The following is a 26,688-nucleotide window of genomic DNA, read 5'->3' as shown; positions in this document are numbered from 1 at the left end:
CATGCATTACGTTATCTTATCAGTTGGCACGAAAACAGCTCCCGGGTAGACCGAGAGCTCACTCCACTAGAGGAAAAGCTGCTACTATAGCAATGCTTAATGTTCCTGTTCATGAAATTTGATTCTGATTCTCAGCCGGATGCTCAGGTTGGTCAAGCATCCCTGAGGAATTTGTTTGGGTAATGTCTATGAGTGTACCGTTTACAGAGTCTGATATTGGTCCGCAGGGTATGGGATGGGCTTGCTACTCTATTCAGTGCTTATGACTATTGATGAGTATCCCCTGGAAGAGAAGGATTAGTTACTTACCTGTAATCCTAGTTCTCTTCCAGGGGTATACTCATCAAAGTCATAAGCACACCCACTCGCCTCCCCGGACTAATATCAGAACTATCTCTTTTACATGTTACCCATCCAGTTATCACACTGTTATACGCCGTCCAAAAGAAATGACCTAACTGTCACCTGTGGTGCATGATGGGAGCCTGGAGGCTCACAGAGGTCTTAGAGGCACGGCGCCAGATTTTTCTGTTACAATGCAGCCTATCTAGGCTAAAGCTGCCTCTATGATACTGCCTGTTTTTACCTTTGAAAATAAAGGTTTTGTGTTTCAAAGAAAACCTAGGCAGTGTTTTCTTCTTTACATTATCATATAATGGGTTTTATATGTCTTTATTTAGCAAATGTAAAGATTTTACAGGCTATCATGGCAGTTTAGTATGGTTATTTTGGGCTGCGTATGTATGTGTGTGTATATATATATATATATATATATATATATATATATATATATATATATATAATAGTTATTTTATGCATATTATTGGCTATTGCTCCGGGGTCCCGCACGTGGGCGGGACTATTCAGTGCTTATGACTTTGATGAGTATACCCCTGGAAGAGAACTAGGATTACAGGTAAGTAACTAATCCTTGCGGACCTACTCACATTGTCAGAAGAACAGGTTTGGAATCCAAGTCGAGTCATTACACCTGACAGCATGGCTCCTGAGCAGCGAGAATTGATGAATCTCCCCATCTCGACCGAAATTAAAGAAGTTATCTCCCAGGCGAGAGCCCCTTCCACAAACCAGACATACCGCCTCAAATGGAAGAGATTTTGCATTTGGTGCAGGAGAGGGAAGATTGACCCTTTTTACTTCAAAACCTCATCAGCTTCTGCCTTATCTCTGGTCCTTGGCTAAGTCTGGGCTGGCCCATTCTTCTATAAGGGTACACTTGGCAGCAATTTCAAGATACAGACGGTCGGAGTCCGGACCTTCTTTGTGGTCTTCAAGAATTATTAAGCAGTTTCTAAAAGGCTTGTTTAGGGTCTATCCACCAGTGAGACCTCCACCTCCTACTTGTCACCTGAATCTCATCCTTACTCAACTCAAAGTCCGTTTGAGCCAATTCATCGTTCAGACATGAAGTTCCTGTCATGGAAATTGGCTCTCCTTCTTGCCCTCACATCGGCAAGGCATGTTGTGGAATTACAGGCTCTCACAATCCAAGAGCCTTTTCTACAATTCAAAAGAAAGTTATCTTGAGAACCAACTCAAAGTTCATACCCAAAGTACCCTCGGACTTCCACTTGAATGAGGCGGTTATTCTTAAGGCTTTCTTTCCTCACCCGGCTACACCAGCGGAGAGATCGCTACATTCTCTGGATGTGCAGCGATGTTTGAAATTCTATTTGGATCGCACCAAGGGATTTCGGAAATCCTCACAATTGTTTGTAGCTTTTGGTGGTCTGAGAAAGGGTCTCTCTCTGTCAAAGCAGGAAATTGCAAGATGGATTACCAGTGCCATCCTACATTGACATTCTGCAGCAGTTAAACCACTGACTGGCAGGGTTCGGGCACATTCCACAAGATCAGTGGGGTCTTCAACAGCCCTCTTCGCGGGGGTACAGATAAAGGACATTTGCAGAGCTGCTACCTGGAGCAGTGTCCACACCTTTACTAAGCATTACTGCTTGGACTCCTTGCAACAAGAAGATGCTGCAATGGGCCAGGCAGTCCTGAGGAACCTCTTCCGCTAATTGGTGAGCTTTCCTTTCTATCCCACCTGCCGTAATTTTGTACCTTTGTCATGTTGGCTTTGCAATGTATACTATGACACAAAATGTGTTGTTTTTTTTTATTGCTAACTGCTTGCTACTCTGATACAAAAGCATTGGAATCTATGAAAGTTGGTAACTTTCATAGATTCCCATGCGCCCGCCCACCTCCCCGAGGAAAGTTCAGCCTTCAGCAGAAATTGTGGCTACACACAACTGCTACGAAAATCTGAGGCTCTGAGATTCCTTCAGGAGGGTTCTAAGGGGTGAGGCTCTTCTGATTGGCTGATGCCTAAGTTTGGTCTCTTTTACACATAGAGAGTGATGGGCTACAAAAGGGAATGAGGCCTAGGCCTTTTTTCTTTCTCTTTTGTGCCTACTGCTATGTTATTTTTGTTACCGATACTCCCATTCCGACGACGGGGAATGATACAAAAGCATGGGAATCTATGAAAGTTACCAATACTGGGGAAATAGTTACAGCTAAGTAACTTGTTTTCTTCTCCTCTGAAAAGTTGGAGAGCTCTCTGTTTACATATGATTTTTGCTAGCTTGCCAAAGATGGCAACAGTGGTATGGGTTGATAGTTTTCAGCCCTCGACGGATCCAATAGTTTTTTTTTTTTTTTTTTTAATATGCGAACCACCTTGGCAAATTTTGATTGTTTGGGAACACAACCAGAGGACAGGAAAAAATCACTTCATCAACATGTTGGATAATCTCTCAGCCGAGATACATTATTGGATCCATCTGCTCCATCGTCAAATCTGGTTCTCCAGTGGAAGTCAATTCAGTAGTGGAGATTGGGCGAAATGTCTGTAGTTCAACACTGATGGCGACTGAGTCGAACCACCTCTCCAACTGCGGGTGGTCCTCTAGCTTCCATGGGAAAGGAATTATAGATTTTCTCGGAGCGAAAAAGTTCTTTAGTGCATTGCAGCCATTTAGAGGGCAGAGAAAGTGAGGCAGAAGCTAATGAAGTGATTTTACAACCTGAAAAATTTCATGCGAAGAATTGTTGGCAGCGGAAATATTTTGGGAGGAGTATGCTCGATCGAACTGAAACGTATGGTATGCACATCAAAGGTTAAACATCCCCTGCATAAATGGAGTACTTTTAATGTATTTTTTTAGGGCTCGGACTCCTCCCCACTGAAAGTGGGAGGAGTTTGAGAACTAATGTTAAAGAAGAAAAAAAAGAAGTATCTCCTAGGGCTTTGGCCGAGACAAATTCCACACATTCCTTAGCGTGTTCTGTCATCTGGCCAGTGATTCGTCTTCGTTGTGTTGTCGTTTTAATAGGCTTGAAGTGATAGGGTAAATGTAGTTTTGTTCCGCCATTTTGGGCATATTTCGTTCGTGCTCGCGCAAAGAAGTACATTAATTATAATTAGGAGCTGTCAGGGTGGCCGTGTAATGCATTCCAGATGGTGTGCGCGCGTTCACCATCTAGCAGTGTGTTTGTCTGGCGCGCGTCCTCCTCACGTGCACACAGGCATAGACGCCGTGTGCGGCTCCTTCCTGCCGGCCCGGGGAGCTGCTCTGCCGCTCTCTGGCTCACCCCCCGTCTCCCCGCCTGATTTAGACATCGGGCACACGTGTCCTTGCTTTTTCAACGGAAGCTGAAGAATCTGTGGAGGAATGGGTCGGGGGATTTTGTGCAACGACCTTAGTGCTCCAGGGCCCCGTGTTTTTCCTGCAGAAGGCATAACGCCATCCCTTCCCCGTGGATCAGGGGTGCTATCAGTCAGAATAAAAAGAGCGCGGAGTCCTCAAGTGACGGACGTGTACTTGGTAATCGGCTGCGCGATTATGCAAACGTATTATCCGGTTTTGTGATGCAGTGCAGGAGAGGCTGAACATACAAATCTTTTACATCCCTTTCCAGCAGATAATGGATGCTCGAATGATCAGAGCAGAGGGAGACACAAACTCACAATTCAAAGCTCATAACTACCCTTGAGTTGTTTATTAGCCGCCACAGATGAGCCGGCAAACAAAAAGCCATTAAGCACCTATTATTTTAAAGCAGGGTGTGCGGTTTTCATCACTTTCTGTGGCTGAATTTTCACTCCCGAGTCCTGTTGGAGATAATTAATTGCTTTCAGCTGAGAGCAGTAATAATGGAATAAATTATCACCACACTTCTGGTCAGAGGACTAGTCACGCGCCAGCCTCCTTGTTAGAAGGGACTCGTAAGACAGGTGAGAAAAGAAATATGGTACAGTTGGCCAGCACTGTAACATTTTAAATGATGTCATTGACTCGGCAGTCAATCACGCGTCCTGCCTGGAACACTCTTGTCTTATGATGAATAGCGTTCTCTTCTCAGGAATGTTGAAGTGGGTGGCTACACCTCTTCCCCCCCCCCCCCATTTCATGTCGTCTAGCCCTGTTTCACACACAAGTGTATTTGCCGAAGTCACACTTAACGTGGAAAACGGTGCACAAATCCAGAGCACATTCACAAAGACAGGGGTGTCCTAGTTCTCCACGAGGAGAAGTCATTCGCTGAAGCTCTGCCCGTTTAAGTTTTAATTAGTGAGTGCAGAGATGTGAGTGCAGAGATGTGAGTGCAGAGATGTGAGTGCAGAGATGTGAGTGCAGAGATGTGAGTGCAGAGATGTGAGTGCAGAGATGTGAGTGCAGAGATGTGAGTGCAGAGATGTGAGTGCAGAGATGTGAGTGCAGAGATGTGAGTGCAGAGATGTGAGTGCAGAGATGTGAGTGCAGAGATGTGAGTGCAGAGATGTGAGTGCAGAGATGTGAGTGCAGAGATGTGAGTGCAGAGATGTGAGTGCAGAGATGTGAGTGCAGAGATGTGAGTGCAGAGATGTGAGTGCAGAGATGTGAGTGCAGAGATGTGAGTGCAGAGATGTGAGTGCAGAGATGTGAGTGCAGAGATGTGAGTGCAGAGATGTGAGTGCAGAGATGTGAGTGCAGAGATGTGAGTGCAGAGATGTGAGTGCAGAGATGTGAGTGCAGAGATGTGAGTGCAGAGATGTGAGTGCAGAGATGTGAGTGCAGAGATGTGAGTGCAGAGATGTGAGTGCAGAGATGTGAGTGCAGAGATGTGAGTGCAGAGATGTGAGTGCAGAGATGTGAGTGCAGAGATGCGAGTGCAGAGATGTGAGTGCAACATCACAGGCAGCAGCTGTGCAAGCTTCTTACACTCACAAGGAGACCACAAGCAGCAGAGGTACAAGCTTCCCTTACACACTGACAGCAGGTACTGTGCCAAGGCAGCAGCAGCAACAGAGCAAGAGTCCCTTACAAAGAACAGGCACAGCACAGAGATGCTCATTGCAATCTTCTCATACTCACAGGCAGCAGCGGTGCAAGCTCCTCACACTCACAAGAAGGACATCACCGGCAGTAACGGTGCAATATTCTCACACTCACAAGGAGATCACTGGCAGTACACACCACATGAACACACTCCATAACACATAGCAACAATACATTGGCATTTACAATGCCATTAGCTCAAACTCAAAAAATCCGAGCCCGATTGCATTTCTAATGCTTGTTTAAACAATACTTTTGCTGGATTGCACATCTGACAGGTGGCACTGGCCAATACTTGCTGTACACTGAAGAGATTGCAAAACGTAATTGATAGTTGGCTACAAATGTTTTGGGAGAATACATGAAAAGTTGAACATTTTACTTTGTGTTGGTGTTTAGGGGTTTTCATATTTTTTGCCCTAACAATCCTAACATTTTCCAGGGGTGCAACCTCAATATTGGGACTGTATCAAATTGGCAGCTAAAATGGATGTAATAGAGCAAGCCCTTTTTCACAAGGCCTTTTTGGCCAAGTGTGGTACCAGTTGTGATTCCAGAGATTAATGTAGGCCCAATCAAAATACAGCAACTTTAAATTACATGCATTTTAAGGTGATTTTTTTGCATAATAGGAGTAGAAACTTCTCTTCTTGAGGGGCATCTGTACTCCAGGTTTGCAAAATAAAGTTGCAAGTAAAGCTTTCATTGCTTGAGTAGCATGTGATGACTTACTCTGTCAGGGGTCTCCAAACTTTTTTGTATTGAGCTACTAATATTGAATAATTTTTTGTCTTAATTCAACCAAGCAAAAGCTTTCCACTTTAATAAGCTGGGCTGCACAAAAGTAAGCTACTCTTGCATTAGCTGGAGGGCTACTATAGCTCAAAAGCTACTGGTTTGAGACCCCTGCTCTATGGCCAGGTCCATTTTAAGGATCTGTTTAGGAGTGATATTACTTTCGCTTTGAAAAAGTCACTATACTAGATTGCAAAGTACCGTTTACATTTTGATTTGACAGAGGCCTACATGGTAAAGGTCTTGTAAAACAAATGGAATGGAAGGTGTATAGTGCTTGTAAGTTAAACCTACTATAACATTTCCTGAGTAGACTCCCGTCTTAAGTAGTTACCCTGTGTTTCTTCATATTTGTTAAATATACCACTTCCTAAATTTTGACAACTGCTGTTAAAGTTGCTCACAAACTCATTTTATGTTACTAAGTCAGTGGAAAGGAAAATCTGAGACAAGTTGATTATGGTGGTATGCAGCATTTGGCTTATGATTATTTGTTGTCTCTTGATACCAATAATATAGCAATAGCAGTCGCTCTATCCATTTAGGTAGCCAATAAAAAAACTGCATGTCTCATTGCTAATCTTAATACCCCAAGCCATTAAATTCATGTTATATTTACTATTGGTTGTTGAATATTTACATATACTAAAATGTTTGTGTATTAGTTTATATGGGAGATAGTCTAAATTGAATAAAATGTATAGCGTATGTTAATTGTTTTCTTTGGTTTTTAGGCATTCGTTGAAATGTCCAACCCAGAAGATGCTGAAGCTGTAGTTGATTTTTATAGAACCAATCCAGCCTTGGTATTTGGGAATCCTGTACGAGTGCACTTGTCCCAGAAATATAAAAGAATAAAGGTAACCTTTGTGTAGTTGTGCTCACGATCGAGCAAGAAGTGGGTTTTACTTAAATGAAAAAATGACCATGGCTATTGTGAAATGAGCATCATTAATTGGATTTTACATGCATAATGTCAAAAACTGCTTTTTAAAAACTTTGTCCTCTAATATTTTCTTTTAGAAGCCTGAATTAAAGCCAGGGAAAACATTTGAACCAGAACTTGGCAGAGTTATTCATCTGAGCAATCTTCCTCAATCAGGATATTCTGACAACTCTGTTCTCAAACTTGCAGAGACATATGGAAAAATTAAAACCTACATATTGATGAGAATGAGGACACAGGTATTTTGATTGTTGGATAATGTGTGGAGTGATTTCATTTGGTTATTAATTGGTGTGTTTATTAAATGCATATTCAGAAGGATGTGATTTCTTCAGAATTCTCTACGTAGACCAGGGGACCTAAGCAATATCCCACTATACATAAATGCAGCCTAGTAGAATAGATGCTCAAGAATTTGAAATTTTAGCCTTTGAACCATTTTTCAGTGAAACCGGAAGTTGCAAATTTCTCCGTTAGACTTCCACTGAAAAGGAAGCCGTTTTGCTTCCATCATGGCATCTTAACTGTCTATCTGAAATAATTAACTCCATCCACTGAATTATGGGAAACTCTACAAGTGAAATGGTCTGAGATGTGTTATGGATTTTTGAGGGGATTTCCCTGTTGAAGCCTTTACTTTTGCTATTTGTGAAGTGTTCCACTTGTGATAGTTTCCCTTTACCTGTCACATTTTCCTTTCAGATAGATGCTCTTATGGTGAAAGAATGCTTCTTTATCCCATAGTGTTTAGAAGGACATTAAATGAGCAAAACGTTAGAAGCATGTTGTGATCTTCGGCTTATGATCTTCCAAGATTGTTGTAATTGTATAATATTCCCACCTGTGTGTGATCAACCTGAAACACTTCAGTGTCAAGCTTGTGCTGAATCCATAAAAGGTGAAAGTCTGCCATTTATGAAATGCTGGCAAAGGCCTTGACGGGCTAGTTTTCCTGAAATTTCCACTTAACTTCCTGTAATGCAAAAGGTAGCATGAAGCCTGAAGTGTGCTTCAATTTATGATTGAATGTTCTAAACTGCTAGATTAATAGTCTGTAGCACCAATAGTACATTAGATTAACATCAAATTTAAGGCACTTGGCCGTCTGCTGTTTGAAATAGATTCTGCTCCCACAGATGCAATGAAGTGTTAGTCACTGGTTGATACATTTGAGGAGAAAGGGCAGTAAATGTTTCCTGTCCATCTCTTTTGGCACAGAGTGAGATCTACAGTACCTTTTTAGGTCCCCCCCCCCCTGGGCAGTGCATTTGCTGCTCTGTGAGGCATACTGTATTGAGGTAGGGATTTGAAGCTCCACCCATATTTTTCATTGGCTTGTCCTTTGGGACCTTTTTATTGATAAATACGCTTAGTAATCCCTCCTTATTACCGCCCAGTCCCATCTTTATACCCTCCTATAAAGACAGACTGTTTTACTTGTGTTACTCTGTAGTCTTTAACTACAGCCATAGTGCACTATTTCCTTTAACTGTTTTCACCTGCCTACTGTTGCAGGCAAGACACGCTCTCGCCCTAAGCTTTATTATTATTTCTTATATAGCACTGCACGTCGGTGGCATCCGCTCCCTTGGTTTATTTGCAGCGCTAAATGCGTCCATGTTTTTTTTCTTCTCTATATATTCAGTTTGTGTTTTGTTTTCAAATGCTCCATGCAGCGCTTTCATGTTAATAGAGGCCACGCCCCTTTCTTTAGATGAGATCTGCGTCCGCTATTAAAGTGAAACCCCTGCATTGGGCGCTTTTACAAAAAAAAATTGCAAGCTTGAAAGACATGCATTTTTTTTTTTGTAAAAGCGTCTCATATTGCGCTTTCACTTTATTGTTTTATTAATTACTTTTTCCTCCAATACAATATTACTTTCTTTTTTTAACATTATTTTTTTTTCATGCAAAGTAAGCGTGGTCGGACAAATGCAATTTAAACATTACATCAAGCTGTGAGGCTTTAAAATCCGCTTGCATGCCAGCAGCCCGTCTCATTTCGCTGACAATTTTTTTAAAACAATAAGCAAACATTCTTCCTTTCCTAGCTACATAAACCCTATGAAACAAGAGACCCGCTCCCTTTCAGATCTGCGTAAAACGTACAACAAATAAACCACTATAACAGACACGCTGCCTTTAATCTTGTATATCTGCACATTGGTTGTCCTTTAAATGAGTTAGTTAAATACAACAACCCTTTGTGCCTCTGCTGTAGCAAAATGTGAGCGTGTTATTTTTCTTTGCCGCACGTTATCTTATTTTAACAAAATAATTAGAACATAAAGAAAACATGAGGCTTAATAGCAACATTAAACCTACTTACAACTTGGGAACCAGGTTTCTTCCGCGTTGGGAAGCTTCCTATCCTGTGATTAAGGGCAATTCACTGAATGTTTGCATTCCCAAAACAAGCACAGATGCAGTTCACTTGAGCGATGCAATCTTGGGGCTATACCATGTTCACTTTGAAAACACATTGTTGACACATTATAAATCACAACTAGAAATTATTCAGCCCTCTCCCACAACACTAGACTTAGTTGTATCTTTCCTGCTTCAAACCAACGTCTGCGCTTTAGGATCAGCTGGCATGCGGAAAGTAGCCTAAAGGGTTGAAAACACATGAGTGCTCGTTTAACCACCTGCAGCAACTTCCAATCCACCCCAAAGAATTACACTCCCAAGTTGGCAGGGTATGCCCAGACGTGGGTCCCTTGCTCACTTTGCCACTGGATTCAAGCTAGCCTGGCTGATGATTGTGTTACCCAGAAACCATGCTTGTTCCCGGTTCAGGGAACACATGCCTTGGTAGTTCGGGCTGCACTGTTCCCATAAGGCACAGGGTCAAGATTGATTTGCATATAGCTGGGTCTGAATTGAGGTGGCGAAGTGAGCTAAAGAATGATGATGGATTCAATCCAGATCTGTGACTGGGGGTGAGTGTCTGAAAAGTTTCAGCACTCTGTCCATTATCTCCTTGTGTTTGCTGAGTTTATATACATAAAGCACCTAACCCTTCCTCAACCCATGGCAAAATCATTTTCATTGTTTTAGCCACAAACTGGATGGCAGGGCAATTTCACCACAAGCTGCAAAGCTTATAGGTATGTCATCAGTTTTCCATGCACTCATTTGTTTTTTTATCTTGGAAGAACTCCACAAATACGGATGAGAATTGTTTTCCTCTGTTGTATACATTTGCAACCGCTTCATGTTAATTTCAAGCCTGATGTTTGATGTGAATGGCTTTCTTGCAGGCATTTATTGAAATGGAGAAACGGGAAGATGCCCTTGCTATGGTTGAGTACTGTGAAGAGAATCCCCTTTGGTTTCAGGGCAGATGTGTGAAAGTGGACCTTTCTGAAAAGTACAAGACCCTTGTGCTCCGGGTAAGTGATTGGAACAGGACAGTTAAAATGAAAAGCAAGTTTAAGCGTTGAAGGTGAAACTTAAGTTATTAGCTTCTTGAGAATAGTTATTGGGTAATAAATGTTGGCTGAAGTTCTAGACTGCTGGATTTCCAGGTGCCCACTGCCATCTGTTTTGGTATACATGCCACAGTCTGCGCGTCAGCTGACGTAGTTTTAAGAAATACAGTGATTTTGAATATCACTCCAGCTTACTGTGTGCTGAATAAGCATATATGGAATTTGATTTATGAACTTGGATATCTTTGTAGATAGTGTGTAATGCGTCAAGGAGCAGAGTAACTTTACTTTGGTGTGTTCTGGTGTATTTGTTGTAATCCAAGTCATATGCCTCCCTCCCACTGGAGGGTGGTATAATAAAGGGTGTACCCACACTAAGAATGGGACTTATTGGTCTCGACCTTTATACTTCTCTGTAACACCCCTAAATCTAGTATTTAGGGGTAGCCCTGAACCCTGCCTCTTCAGACAAGAATGACCAGAGAAGGACCGAAGAAGCTGTGCTGAAACTAAGAGGAGGACACCCACTGACTTGGCTCCAGCTCTACCAGCCTGTCCCCACTTCGAACCTGCTCCAGTGTAATCCTGGTGTGTCCAGCAGCCTCAAGAGCGCGAAGGACCTGCTCTGCCTTCCAAGTCCAAGAATTTGTCTCCTTTGCGCACCGGATTTGATCACCCACAGACTCTGGCTCTGGCCAAAACCGCAAGTCTACACCACTCTGCGCCACTGCCAGAGTTCGAGTGGCCCTACACCACAAGGAGGTCTCACTGGCGATTTTGACCAGAGATCTGGTGATCTGACCTGCCGCGATCTCCAATTGAGGCCTACATTCCCTTTCTGGAGGATCCCCCTGACCGCGACCAGAACAGGTAAGAAAACATGACGCCTAAGGACACCCCTGCACCCAACATCCCATGGTCTTGGGTGGCCCAACCAATGGTGTTCCAGAATCCCAACTTACCTCTCCAACCAGTGGTCACCTCCAGAAGATCTTCGTCCCTAAGCCTGCGGCCTTTGTTGCAACTGGAGAATCCCTATTGAAATCAACAGGGCACCCAATGCCAAAACAGCACCTGCACTCAGCCGCCCCTGCACCGCTGTAGGTGTACTTTGGGTGCTAACTCTGATCCCCCCCTTTACCCTGACCTAACACCAGGAGCTTTGCTCCCACAAACTTGTTGCCTGCTTGAGCTGCCACCAACTGGAGGCCCCCTATCCCCATAGGATACCATTGCGCCTCAGCAACTGGCTGCCCTAGTGCAGCTGGAAGTGTTTCAAGAGTGAATCCATGTTCTTTTTCCCAATTGTATGCTTCGCTTTTCAACCAAGAAAATTGTGAGAAGTTGGCCTGATATATGATGCTCACTAGTTCTAGTGATCACCTTGTATCAGTCCAAACAACCCTTATGGTGATTGGTTGTAAGTCAACCTTATAGACCAGCTATCCTAGTGGTAGCATGGACGAAGCAGTCTTAGGCTAAACTCTTTTGCCATGTGAAGCCAGCTGTTTTACCACAATATAACCCCTTGAATACCAGATGAAAGGACGCCACACAGGTTGTTATGAAAATAAACAGTATATTTATTAATAACAAACACCTCTGAACTCTTTATGAGGTCAGAGGGCTAAGCACATGACAATCTCTTAGGAAAAATACGATAAGTTGCACAAAATGACAATGGTGCCCTAGGGGCACTGCAAACCATATACTAAGGAAATGGAATGTGAAAGTCGATAAAAGAAATGGAGCTGTCCAGAGGCTGTAGGACTGCTGGGACTACGCTATCCTAACCTTGGGTAAGTAATAGGAGGGACACGGGTGCAGAGTGTGAACTCCCAGCGGGATGCATAACAACGTCTATGGACAGGACAGTACAGTTAAAGTTAAAGGTGAGTACGGACAATCCTGACTAGGTAGGACTAAAACGACTGTGGAACTGGATACTAGGACAGTTAAACTACCCTTGAGCACCGAAATGCTCTCGTTACCTCACCCACGGGCTGCGGGTGCATAGGTGTCAAAGTGTGTCGGGTTCTCGCGTTGAAGTCTATGGAGCCTGGAAGAAAAGATGCTGCAGGCGACCAGGAGGAAGATGTCCGGTGCGATCCAAGGGTGGATCGGTGAAGAAGACGACCTGAAAGCAGAGGGGACAATGTTCAAAGTCACTAGCCAGTGACTGAAGTGGAACCAGGAAGGAACCAGATGTCGTCGTCGCGATCAGGTGAAGAGTGGACGCTTGTCTCTGTAGCCACGTGGACCAGGAGGTGTCTTCAACGACCAGGATGGAGGCACGAGCTGTCCCACGCAGGCTCTCGCTGTCGGCGGTGTTGGATCCGTTATCGGCGTCAACATGCCTTGGCAAAGACAACCCACGCGGTGAGTAAAAACGGCGTCTGGAGTGGACCAGGAGGGTCCGGGGTGCTCCTCTTTTGGAAGGGAGCAAGGGCCAGTCTGGAGCAACCAGACCAGCAGTGAAGATTTCAAAGTTCGTCGTCTAGGAGGCCACTAGCTAGCCGGCAAGTGACCAGACAACGCGTCAAGCAGCAAACCAGCAGAAGGGCCCCACGCAGATCTCGTGGATGCTGGAGGGTTGGTCTTCGGTGCAGGAGCTGCTCGGGGCTGGGGCTTCTCAGTCCCCAAAGCACTTGGTCGAGTTTACCTCTGGAGTCGTGCTGAAAGCGGAGTGCAGGTTCTTTCAAGTTGGCCGGTCCCACGCGTTTCGTCGCATCCACGGATCTCAGCTGAGCTGCAGATGTAGGTTGAGGTCGGAGAGGTCTGGGAATCCGGGTCTCGTCGGGCTCTGAAGTCTGGATCCTCAAAGGAAGACGACAAAGGGAAGCCGCTGGACGCTTGATGGTGCCTGCTTGTGCAGGGTGGACACTCCTTGCCCACAAGGGAGCTTCTTCAGTCTTCTGTGGAGCAGAACGTCGAAGTCCAGAGTTTCTTCTTGTAGAATTTGTTCAGGATAATCTAATTTGGAATGGGACCAGCTCCTACCTTTATTCTCCTAAAGGGGGCTGCACTACTGACTAGGTCCCTCCCCTGGGTGGGACCAGGAAGGGGGGTGGCTACACCCCCTATCCGTTGTCCGGTTTTCGCGCCAGAGCTGGGGCAGGGATGCCCCAGCAACTGGTTTGAACCGGTGTATGCACAGGACACCTTGTGTGCAGGATAAAGGTAGGACCTGGCCCCCTTCCAAATCAGATCATCTTTGAATCCTGAAACTACTTTCCCCGAAAGGAACTCAAGACTTCTTCCCAAGATTCTCCCTTGTGACTAAGGAGTAGTCACCCTGCAGCAGCAGGCACCAACCAAGCATCGCGGTTTGTTGCCAGTCTCTCCTTCGGATCAAGACTGCTCCAGCACGACGAGAACCGGCTTCCCTGGCACCTCTGACCTCAACCTACATCATCAGCCCAGCTGTGATCATGCTGCAGCCCCTGGTAGGCCCTGGGTACACCTATGCCCTGGGTACCTAAGGTACACTGTACAGGGACTGATAAGGTGACTCAGTATCCAATTAGATATGTACCTAGGGTATATGGAATCCATTTTACAGAGAGAGCAGTAGGCCTGGGGTCCTGAATAGCAGGGCCCCAGGTCAACTAAGTCAGAATACCAGCAAAACACCAGGCAAAAAAAGTTGGGGGCAACCATAGTCAGGGATCTACCTTCCTACAATAGGTATACTATATCTAAAGCGAGGGGTGATTACACCACCTTGCCCCCAGCTGTCAAGCAGCCAGTTGTGTCTGTTTAGTCAGTCAGCCCAGGGGTGGCATACTACATGCTGCAACCCCAGGGAGACTTCTGGGTGCACCTCAGCCCTGGGTACAGGGACTTGAGAGGGCCCAGTGCCAATTCAGTACCTGGGTACAATTTGGAATAGAGAGAACAGCTAGGCTGTGGGTCTGATTAGCAGGCCCACAGCCAGGAAAAGTCGTAAACCAGTGAAGCAAAAATCTGGGTGATCATAGGATTGCAGACCCTACTTTCCTACACTCTGTACAGGGACTGATAAGGTGTCCCAGTACCAATTGGTAAATGCCCCTAAAGTACATGGTTGTCAATTTAGAGAGAGAACAGCTAGGCTGTGGGTCTGATTAGCAGGCCCACAGCCAGGGAAAGTCGTAAACCAGTAAAGCAAAAATCTGGGGTGACCATAGGATTGCAGACCCCACTCTCCTACAATAGACAGCAGTCTTCTGCTGCAAAACAGCCTCAGAAGCAATGTACAGAGACTTCCTCCGCAGCTGTTGTCCACTCCGGTAGGAGGAAGCATTGCTTTATACTTGGACGAGTGGAGAAGATTAACAAAGGACAGGTGGGTTATCTGCATTATTCAAAATGGTTACCTTCTAAAGGTCCAGAAACCTCCTCCCATTATCAATCCGAAGGTACTTTTTCATCACAATCTAAAGCTGTTGCAACAAGAAGCAAACATCCTTCTGTGCAAGAAAGCAATAGAGAAAGTCCCTCGTCCACCGCGAAATCAAGGTCTGTACTCACGGTTTTTCCTGGTGAAAAAGAAAGGTCCCAAGGCAGAATTCAGGCCCATACTGGATCTGAGACTGAACAGGTTCATTCGAAAAGAAAAGTTTCGAATGTTAGCGCTCCATCAAATATTCCCTCAGTTACATCAAGGGGACTGGATGTGTTCCATTGACCTGAAGGATGCATATTTTCATGTTCCAATCTCCAAAAGGCATCGCAGATTTCTCAGGTTTCGAGTGTCTGTTCATCACTACCAGTATGCAGTACTTCCATTCAGGCTGAAGTCCGCTCCCCGAACGTTTTCCAAGTGTATGGTGGTGGTTGCTGCCTTCCTTCGAAAGCAGAGAATTTTCATTTATCCTTACTTGGACGACTGGCTCCTGAAGAGTTCGTCCCCGTCTCTGTTGGAAGGTCATCTGTCCATATGTCTTCATCTCATGTACAGGTTGGGTCTCCAGGTCAATTTCAAAAAATCAATTCCGAATCCTACTCATCGGATCCATTACCTGGGAGCTCTTCTGGACACAAAGAGAAAACGTGTGTCCTTCGGAAGAGAGGTAATTATCAATCAGTTCGAAGTGTCAACTGCTTCGTCAATCCACTTATCCAACAGTTCGTCAAGTATCTTCTCTTCTGGGATCCATGGCATCGTGCATCTTCATAGTTCCAAACGCAAGGTTGCACATGCGTCCTCTACAACAGTGTCTAGAAGACCAGTGGAGTCCGAGGACGGGATGTTGGGAGGATAGAGTTCTTCTTCATCAGTCCGCCAAGGATTCCATCAGGTGGTGGATGAAGAGATCACACTTGATGAGAGGTGTTCCGTTTCATCAAGACCCTCCGGTGCAGACTGATCACGGACGCTACACTCCAGGGTTCGGGTGCTCATATGGGCCCTCTGCAAGTACAAGGGCTATGGTCCGACTCAGAGGGGCTATCACATCAACCTGCTGGAGCTGCGGGCTCTTCATCTAGCGCTCAAGTCCCTGTTTCCATCATCCCAGTCTCTGTCCCTCCTGGTCCAAACAGACAATACAACGACAATGTATTATTTAAACAAGCAGGGGATACTCGGTCCAGGACTGTCCATAGAAGCCCAGACCATCTGGAACTGGTTACTGGCGAGAGACTTGTCGATAACAGCTGTACATCTGCCAGGTGTTCTCAATTCTCAGGTGGATTTTCTAAGCAGAGACTTCGCCGAGGCTCACGATTGGGTCCTCAACGAGGAAGTCACAAACAGTATCTTTCAGGCATGGGGAACACCAGGTTCGAGGCATGTGGGCTGCTAAATTCATATCTTAGCATTAGATCGCCGCCTAGTGTTGGGCTCGGATGATTGCACATTGTTGTCCTGGAAGAGTCTTCGAAGTATCCTGAGATAGGTGGCTCCTCCCCTGGACTACAGTGCGCATGGGCATCGGCTCCATCCCCAGATTGTTTTTTTCCGCCATTGGGTTCGGATGTGGTCTCGACGTCTTACTGTCGGAACCAAGTAAAACTGACTTTTAGCGGCCAAAAGGCCTCGATTTTCTTGCGTCGGTATTGTCTGCGCACGGTCTCGAGTCTTCCGTCTCTTGGAGCCGGAATAGGCGGAGATTTCTTCGCTCTAAGAACTTTGGGGCCTTCTCATCGCGACACGACTGCAAAACTTTTCGAACATGGAGCGGAGCCCGTTCAAGTACTGCCCGCTCTGTGGGTCCAAGTACCCACACATCGATCTACACCCCGTGTGTAACAAATGCCTTTCGCCTGACCACGACGACGGCAAGTGCAAGTTGTGTGCACAGTTCCGCTCAAAGAAGACTCTCAAGCTTCGGCGCGCGGTGCGCATGGAAGCTAAACAAGCAGCCCCGGATCCGGAAAACATCTTCGGCGACCAGGACGAAGAGGACCAGGATCATCATCTCCAAATCTCCCCACCCGAGACGGAGGTCGAGGCGGATCCGGGAGACGACGACTGAGTCGCGGGTCAAGGCCTTGAATACGTCGACGAGGTAGGAGACGACGATGAGATTTATGGGGCCGCGGCAGACAGCTCGGGGGACGAGCTCTGCCCCGAAGGTTACGAGGATACCGACCGGGACACGGGATCGCCTGTCGGCCTTACCCAAGACCCGTTGCCGCAAGCCACAGCCCCGCCTTCGGGCCCGGCCACGGACTTACTTGCTGGCCAGACTGTTTCGAAACCGAAACCGAAACCATCGGGATCGACAACACCTAAAATGGCCGACCCGAAAACGAAACCGAAACTTAAGGACTCGAGTGTCCCTAAAATGGCTGCCGTGCCGGTGAAAACAACGGTGCCCGCTACCCCATCGACTCCGTCGACCTCCGGTCCGCACAAGTCGAAGTCCGTCGATTCCGATACTGCGAAATCGAAACCGACGCCAGAGGAGGGGTCCTCCAAGAAAGATGGTCGGCACGGGTCAGCGGCTACGACGCCGTCCAAGCCCGCAAAAGTCGGCTTCAAGGAGGCTACGCAGGCACACGGAAAGAAGTCTGCGCCCCGAACGCAGGAAACGGAGGCGGTAAAGACAGGATCCGCGCCCAAAGCGCACAAGGCCCACAGGGACGTCGGATCCGAGGGAACGATCAAACCATCCTCGTCAGCGCCGAAACAAACTGTGAGTGAGGCGTCCCCCATAGCCGAATCACTGCAAAGAATAAGGGAGAAGGCCTTTGCCCCGTCGGCTCCGATACCATCGCCGCAGCCGCAAAAGGACACTCCAGCGAAGCCTTCTGGGAAACTTCTCTTTATTTTGCCGCCGAAGGAGGCGCCAAAAGCATTTTCAACCAAATCGGCACCGAAACAGGTGTTTTCTTCACCTACTGCCCCGCTTCCACGTCGAATACTCGAATCAGAGGACGATTCAGAGCATTTCATCGACGCTGACACAGGCAAACTGACCCTCTATAAGAGGAAAATCACTTCGGAGCCAGTGGACTCCTATGTCATTCCACTAAAGAAGAAGAGGGTGCCCCTTGACGCCTCAGGCCTCACGGAACCAATCCAGCCTCCTCCAAGACGGAGCCCTACTCCCTCCCCAGACCACTCTGCGGGTGAGGGGTATGATGAGGACGAGCAGTACAATTTCCCTATCAATGAACCTGATGCACAGCCGGATTCATATGATGACCAGAGCACCCAGGGTGTGGGGCAGGTACCGCAGCTTTTTAATGCACGTGCATCCCCGACTGAGGATTCAGCAGGTTTTCATGCACTACTCGAAAGGGCGGCAGCCAATCATGATGTGGACATGCATGCCGACCCGGTTGAGGAAGACTTCCTTTTCGACACTTTTTCAGTCTCTGAAAGGACAGTGAAGACACTGCCTATGCTTAAAGGAGTCCTCAAGCATGCTGGGGACATATTTAAGGAGTCTACAAGAGCGAGAGTGGTCAACCCTCGCATTGAAAAAAAGTACAGACCTGCACCTGCAGACCCCGCATACATCCGGGGACAATTGCCACTGGACTCTCTTGTGGTCGCCAATGCCAGGAAACGTGCCAACTCCCAGACAACGGGTGAAGCTCCTCCCCCGGATAAGGAGTCCAAAGTGCTAGAGGCAGGGGGCAAAAGAGTAGCTGCACAGGCATCAAACTTTTGGCGCCTCGCCAATACACAGGCACTCTTGGCGCGTTACGATAGGGCGCACTACGACACCCTAGAACAGGTTGTACAACACCTGCCTCCACAGTTCCAAGAAGCCACACAACTGCTCATTGAGGAAGGAAAGCTAATCTCAAACGCAGCCATCAAGTGCGCACTTGACGCTGCGGACACAGCTGCTAGAGCTATCAACACTAGCGTTATGCTGCGGAGCCACGCTTGTCGTCGCATCTCAGGGTTTAAACCGGATATTCAGACAACAATCCTTAATCAGCCAGTCAATCCTGATAGTCTGTTTGGTCCAGATGTTGACACCACCCTAGAGAAAATAAAGAAGGACACAGAAACTGCTAAGTCCATGGGGGCCCTGCAGTCACAACAGTTTCGGGGCAGCAATTTTCGTCGCTCAGGTGCACGTGGAGTCACCAGAGGACAGATGGGTCAGCAATCCCAGTTCTCTAAAGGTGGGGCGCAATCCTCGTTCACAAAACAGAACAAGGGAGGTTACAGAAATAACAGCAACAGAGGTCGCGGCAGAGGAAACAACAGCTCCCGCTCCTCTACCCCGAGCAAACAGTGACTCTCTGTCACTGCCCCCCGACCACTTAACACCTGTCGGGGGGAGACTGCAGCAGTTCCTGCCCGTCTGGAGAAACATCACCACAGACAGGTGGGTGCGACAACTAGTCCAGTATGGTTATTGCCTAGAGTTGAAATCCACTCCACCCAACATCCCGCCAAGGCAAAGGCCTATGTCCGCAGAGCACTTGCACTTATTGCAGCAGGAAGTGGTGGTAATGCTGCAAAAAGGCGCAATCGAGCTCGTGCCGGTGGGCGAGGAAGGCACAGGGGTATATTCCCTGTACTTCCTTATTCCGAAGAAGGACGGATCTCTCAGACCCATTCTAGATCTACGTCCCCTCAACCTGTACATACTATCAGAACACTTCCATATGCTTACACTGCAACAGATTCTTCCCTTGCTAAACCAAGGAGACTTCTTAGCAACCTTAGATCTCAAGGATGCTTATTTCCACATTCCACTACACCCGTCCCACAGGAAATACCTCAGATTCACTATCCAAGGCAGGCATTATCAGTTCAAGGTCCTACCCTTCGGAGTCACCACAGCCCCGAGGGTGTTCACCAAGTGTCTGGCGACAGTAGCGGCGCACCTCAGGAGGCAGAACATCCATGTCTACCCCTACCTAGACGACTGGCTCGTGCAAGCCAAGTCAGAGCAACAGTGCGCCGCAGACATGTCGACTACAATTCACCTTCTTCACGATCTGGGTTTCTCCCTGAACTACCCAAAATCGCATCTTCAGCCGGCACATGTCCGGCAGTTCCTAGGTGCGACGATCAACACCCTGACGGCCATGGCTCAGCCAAACCAAGTCAGGATAGACAGCATGCAGGCTCTGATCCACAAGTTCAGGCCACAACACTCGCTTCCAGCGAGAGTGTTCATGCAGTTGATAGGCATGATGGCCTCCTGCATCTTCATAGTCCCTCACGCACGGCTACACATGCGCCCGCTCCAGGAGTGCTTAGCGAATCAGTGGACACAGGCTCGTGGACAATTGACAGACCTAGTGTTGGTTACCAGTCGGGCATACGACTCTCTGCATTGGTGGACTCCACACAACCTTTGCAAGGGCCGACTGTTCCAAGAGCCTGTGCCGCAGATTGTCCTGACAACGGACGCATCTCTCCAGGGATGGGGAGCTCATGTGCTCACTTACACGGTGCAGGGACTATGGACGACGCAGCAACAGAAGATGCACATCAACTATCTGGAACTGATGGCAATCTTCATGGCGCTCAAGTCCTTCATTGTACATCTGTGCAACAAAGTCGTGCTAGTCCGGACGGACAACATGACCGCGATGTACTACATTCAAAAGCAGGGAGGCACCCACTCGCCACAGCTGTCTCATCTGGCTCAGAGCATGTGGAAGTGGGCCATTCAGAGGAACATTTTCCTCATGGCAGAACACCTCCCAGGAAAGGACAATCAGATGGCGGATCTGCTCAGCAGGTACAGCCATCAAATGCACGAGTGGGAGTTACACCCATCTGTCCTCCACCCGTACTTCCGGCAGTGGGGTCATCCGGAGATAGACCTGTTTGCCACAAAAGAGAACGCAAAATGCCAACACTTTGCCGCCAGGTTCCCTCACCCACAGTCGCAGGGGAATGCGATATGGATGAACTGGTCAGGCAAATTTGCGTATGCTTTTCCGCCAGCCCCTCTAATACCGCTGGTCGCAAGAAAGCTAAGGCAGCACGAGATGACTCTCATCCTAGTTGCTCCAACGTGGGCGCGCCAGGCTTGGTACACCACGTTCCTCGAACTCTCAGTGGTGCCGCATCAAAGACTGCGCCTCACGCCCAGTCTTTTGACGCAGAACCATGGAGAAATTCAGCATCCAGATCCGCAACGGCTCAACCTGGCGATCTGGCTCCTGAAGTCCTAGAGTTTGGATACCTTAACCTACCTCCGGAATGCATGAACATCATCAAGGAGGCGAGGAAACCAACTACTAGAGCATGCTATGCTGCAAAGTGGAAGCGTTTTGTCATTTACTGTACAGCCAATGACATCAACCCGCTAGATGCATCTATCCCCAACATCATCTGCTATCTGTTGCATCTTTACAAGTGCAATCTAGCGTACACTTCCATTCGGATACATCTATCCGCCATAGCAGCTTATCTCCAGAACAGGCAGCACCTCTCTGTCTTCAGAGTGCCCGCCATTAAAGCCTTCCTTGAAGGTCTGAAACGAGTCATTCCCCCAAGAACACCGCCAGCTCCGGTGTGGAACCTCAATGTCGTTCTCACCAGACTGATGGGACCACCATTTGAGCCACTGCACTCGTGTGAACTCCAGTTCCTTACGTGGAAAGTAGCTTTCCTTGTAGCTATTACGTCTCCGAGGCGTGTCAGTGAGCTGCAGGCGCTCACAATCCAAGAGCCATTCATTTAAATTCATCCAAATAGGGTAGTGCTACGCACTAACCCCAAATTCCTTCCGAAGGTGGTGTCACAGTTTCATCTAAACCAAACTATTGACTTACCAGCATTCTTTCAAAACCCGCAAACGGTGGCGGAAAGAATGCTCCATACCTTAGATGTACGGAGGGCGTTGATGTACTACATAGACAGAACACAACCCTTTAGAAAAACAAAACAACTCTTTGTTGCCTTCGCACCACAACACAAAGGCAACCCGATTTCCAAAGCAGGGATAGCCAGATGGATTGTTAAGTGCATCCAGATATGTTATCAAAAAGCCAAGCGCACTTTAACAATACCCCCCAGAGCGCACTCCACACGCAAACTGGGGGCATCCATGGCTTTCCTAGGGAACATTCCTTTAGAGGATATTTGCAGAGCAGCCACGTGGGTTACACCACATACCTTTACGAAACACTACTGTGTTTATGTGCATTCCAAGCAGCAAGCTGCTGTAGGACAGGCTGTTCTGAAAACACTTTTTCAGGTTTCTGCAGCTGGCACGGGCAACCGCCGCTGATGGAGGGACTGCTATGTATTCTATGCTAAGATATGAATTTAGCAGCCCACATGCCTCGAACTGAATATGCTACTTACCAGTATGCATCTGTTCTTGGCATGTAGGGCTGCTAACATTCATATCGCCCGCCCTCCTCCCCGGTGCCTGTCGCAGCTGCAGATATACTATTGTATTTATTCATTAGCATGGACATCCTTTACACTTTTCAGTCCATCTTCTGCCACAATGGCGAAAAACAATCTGGGGATGGAGCCGATGCCCATGCGCACTGTAGTCCAGGGGAGGAGCCACCTATCTCAGGATACTTCGAAGACTCTTCCAGGACAACAATGTGCAATCATCCGAGCCCAACACTAGGCGGCGATCTAATGCTAAGATATGAATGTTAGCAGCCCTACATGCCAAGAACAGATGCATACTGGTAAGTAGCATATTCAATATCAGTCTGTTCGCAGACTCTGAAAACGCAAAATGCCCGGTCTTCGCGTCCAGGTTTCCCCAGAGCGGGTCTCAGGGGAATGCCCTTTTTATAGACTGGTGTCGGAACTTACTGTTCGCTTTTCCACCGACCCCGTTGATACCAACAGTTATCAATAGGATGTACAGAGCCAACTCCAGTATGATTTTGATTGCCCCAGAGTGGCCACGCCAATGGTGGTTTCCAGATCTCCTTCAGTTGTCGGAAGTACCACACAGGAGATTGCCGTGTTGCCCGGATCTTTTGTCCAAGCAGAAGGGTAGAGTGTTCCACCCCAATCTGTCCTCCCTGCGCCTGGTAGCATGGCTCCTGAAGTCATCCAGTATGGACACTTGCACTTGAATCCTGACTGTATGAACATCCTTAAGGAGGCGAAACGGCCTTCTACAAGGAAATCCTATGGATTTAAGTGGAAACGGTTTTACCTGTGGTGTGAGAGTAATGGGTTTGATCCTATCCATGGTCAGGAACCGGTGATTTTGCCCTACCTCTTCCATTTAGCAAGAACTGGTTTTCAATTTAATTCTATTAAAGTCCATCTTGCTGCGATCACAGTCTACAGAAAATCACCTCCTTGGGCCTCCTTTTTTTAGGATGCCTGTAGTAAAGGATTTTCTGGAAGGTTTGAGTAAGGTGTATCCGCCAGTCAGGTCTCCTTCTCCACCGTGGGAGCTGAATGTGGTGTTAACTAAGTTAATGGGTGCTCCTTTTGAACCTATACACAAGTCTTCTTTGCAACACTTAACTTGGAAAGTAGCATTTCTGGTGGCTATTACTTCTGCTCGTAGAGTGAGCGAGATTCAAGCTCTGTGTTGCAAAGAACCGTTTACTGTGTTCCATTCCAATAGAGTGGTACTCAGGACGCATCCTTCTTTTCTGCCCAAGGTAGTGTCAGATTTTCATATTAATCAAGTCATAACCTTGCCTGCCTTTTTTCCAGATCCTACTAGTCCTGCTGAAAGGGCTCTTCATTCCTTAGATCTGAAGAGAGTCCTTAAGTTTTATTTAGATAGAACCAAGACTTTGAGACATTCAGACCGTTTGTTCATTAACTATGGTCCTGTTAATACAGGCTCTGCAGCATCTAAGAGGTCCATTGCTAGATGGATTGTTTCTTGTATTCTTCTAACTTATCAGTTGTCAAATAGGTCTTTTGTCAGGAAGACCAAAAGCACATTCTACAAGAGGGAAAGCTTCTACCACAGCTCTCCTTAAATTTGTAAGGCCGCTACTTGGCGTTCAGTGCATACTTTTACTCGTCATTATTGCCTTGACTCAGACACACCGGCAGATGCTCAGGTTAGGTAAGCATCTCTTAGAAATTTATTAGCTAATGCTACCTGAGGCCTGTGTGTTTTCAGTTGTTGTTGTAGTTATTTTCTCTGTTCGCCCGCGTTTTATGGGTATGTGGCTTGGGTGGTGCGATCCTTTTCGCTCCTTCCAGGAATCTCTTCACCACCTGTGATGTGAAGAAACTCCTGCACGTTTCTCCCCTTGTGTAGGCGACTATCGCTGCCAAGTGAACTCTTAAAGAGGATGAGCTAAGGTTCTTCTCCAGCAAGTGCGTCAGGTACCTTAGCACTGTGGAGTCCCTCTTCATTTTATTGTGAAGTCTTTCCTGTCTGCACCATATTGTGAATCTTTTCCATTTCGCAACGTAGCACTTCCGAGTGCTGGGCCTTCGTGCCTCCCGAAGGACCCTCAGGGTGCTTTCTGGCAGTCTCAAATGTGCGAACTCTATGTCCTCAGGAGCCAAGCTACTAGGCTCATGCTCTCTGGCTCTGGATGTAGTACCTCTCCGTTCTGCATGGAGAGTAGGTCCTTCCTTCCTGCTGAATCTAGTGGGGTGCACACTGTGCCATCTCCATGATCTGCGAGTACCATGTCTGCCTCGCCCACTGTGGTGCGACCAGTATCAGCGTCATGTTGCTCGCTCTGCACTTGCTCAGCACTCTGCATCAGTGGTATCGGGCGAAAGGCGTGCAAATGTCCTTGACCAATCTATCCATAGGGCATTCCCCAGTGACCCCTCCTCGGGCTGCCTGGATGCGAAGCTTTGGCATTTTGCATTCTGGCGTGTGGCAAACAGGTCCACTGATGGTGTCCCCCATCTGTCGAACAGGTACCTTGTCTCCTGAGCATTTAGCTCCCACTGGTGGGATGCCGATGTCTGCCTGCTGAGCCAATCGGCTTGTATGTTGTCCTTCCCTGGTAGGTGTATGGCTAGCAGGTCTATCTTGAGAGGGATGGCCCATCTCCATATCTCCTGCGCCAGCGTTAAAAGCGGGGCTGACTGTGTGCCCCCCTGCTTGTTGATGTAGAACATCGCAGTGGTGTTGTCTGTTTGTATCAACACCTTGTGTTTGTACAGTCTTGTTTGAAAGGCTTTCAGTGCAAGGAAGATTGTCTTCAGTTCTAGGTAATTGATGTGCTTTGCCGCATCTGTTGGCGTCCACAGTCCCCTCACCATGAGTTCCTCCATGTGAGCGCCCCATCCCTTCAGGGATGCGTCTGTGGTGATGGTCACTGTTGGCGTTGGGGGCGTTAGAGGCTTTCCCCTTATGTTCTCCATGGTCCACCATGCCATCTCCTGCTGCACTGCGTGCGTTACAACCACTAGATCCTCCCAACCGCCTGTAGCTTGTGACCATTTCTCCTGTAGCCATTCTTGAATGGGGCTCATGTGGAGTCGTACATTTGGTACCAGGTGGATGCATGATGCCATCATGCCCATGATCTTGCTCGCAGTCCTCACTGTCCGAGCTTGTCCCTTCCGATAGAGGCGAGTTTCCTTCACCAGCGCCCTCGCCCTCTTCTCGCTGGGGAACACCTTGCCCTGTAAGGTGTTGATTTGTGCTCCCAGGAAGATCTTGACTTGTTCCGGCTCCATTGATGATTTCTTCCAATGGATGGAGAACCCCAGGCTTATGAGCGTGCTCGTCACTGCATGTGCGTGCTGCTTGCATTTCTGGTATGAGTTTGCTTTCACCAGCCAGTCGTCCAGGTAAGGGTATACGTGTATCCCTTGCCTTCGTAGGTGTGCTGCGAGGCACTTTGTGAAAACTCTTGGTGCTGATTTTAGTCCGAAGGCCAGTGTCGTGAACTGGTAGTGGCTTTCTCCAATGGTGAACCTGAGCATGTGTTTGTGCTTTCTGTTCATTGGGATGTGCAGGTAGGCGTCTTTGAGGTCTATTGTGACCATGAAGTCCCCGGTCTGCAATTGTGGGAGCACCTCTTGCAGGGAGGTCATTTTGAATTTTTGTATTCTTATGAATTTGTTCAGGAACCGTAAGTCCAGAATGGGTCTCATTGACTCGTCTACCTTTGGTACCAGGAAGTACGTTGAGTATATTCCTGTGTTTCTTTCCTTGAAGGGTACCCGTTCTATGGCCTGCTTCCGCAGGAGTTCCTTTGCCTCCTCCTGAAGACACTGCAGCTGCTTGCTTGCTAGTGTTCTTCTTTTTGGTTTTCTGCTTGTTGGCCTCCCCTCCAACTCTATGCAGTATCCGAATTGGATAATGTTGAGGATCCATTTGTCTGATGTGATTTCTCTCCACTCTCGGAGGTAAAATCTTAATCTTCCTCCCACTGGTGTTATGTGGTCGTAGGTGTCTAGTTTGTCCTGACCCCTCTGTACGTGCTGCCCCTTGGGATCTTTTCTGTGGGCGGGCACACGTAGTTTTTTGAAGTCACACATTCAAATCTTTATTTCGGCTTCACGCCATAAAAGAACAATACATACATTACAGTTCAATGAATAAAATAAACATTCAGTTAAGATATTAAACTCATTCTTAAAACTGTGCAATACATGTTGGAAGACACTCTGAGCATGAAAATAAAATCATATAAACACTGGAGGACACCACAATAATTCTAAGAACAAATTAAGCTCGGTGGTGCTATCAAAAAACAATTTCAAGCCCATGGAATAGTAAAAACTCAGTTACAGCTGATGCCCCATTTTTTTCCTCTAGTAGAAAATAGAGAGTAAAAATCTACTAACACTGAATGTTATCTGTTGCGATGTGTTTGT

General features: G+C 47.1%; 1 protein-coding gene across 3 annotated transcripts in view; it reads left to right on the top strand.

Annotated features, from left to right (window-relative positions):
- The window catches only part of MATR3 (matrin 3), a 220,662-nt gene that overhangs the window by 63,541 nt on the left and 130,433 nt on the right, over positions 1-26,688 (top strand). For all 3 annotated transcript variants that reach the window (XM_078653344.1, XM_078653343.1, XM_078653345.1), the window contains 3 exons: positions 6,878-7,003; positions 7,167-7,328; positions 10,353-10,484. In XM_078653344.1, coding sequence (XP_078509470.1) covers positions 6,878-7,003; positions 7,167-7,328; positions 10,353-10,484 — 420 coding nt within the window. The remainder of the gene's footprint in view (positions 1-6,877; positions 7,004-7,166; positions 7,329-10,352; positions 10,485-26,688) is intronic.

Source organism: Lissotriton helveticus, chromosome 7, assembly GCF_964261635.1.
Source record: "Lissotriton helveticus chromosome 7, aLisHel1.1, whole genome shotgun sequence".
Taxonomy (NCBI): Eukaryota; Metazoa; Chordata; class Amphibia; order Caudata; family Salamandridae; genus Lissotriton; species Lissotriton helveticus.
Note: the sequence above shows the minus strand (reverse complement) of the source record. Positions and strands in the feature narration are given on the sequence as shown.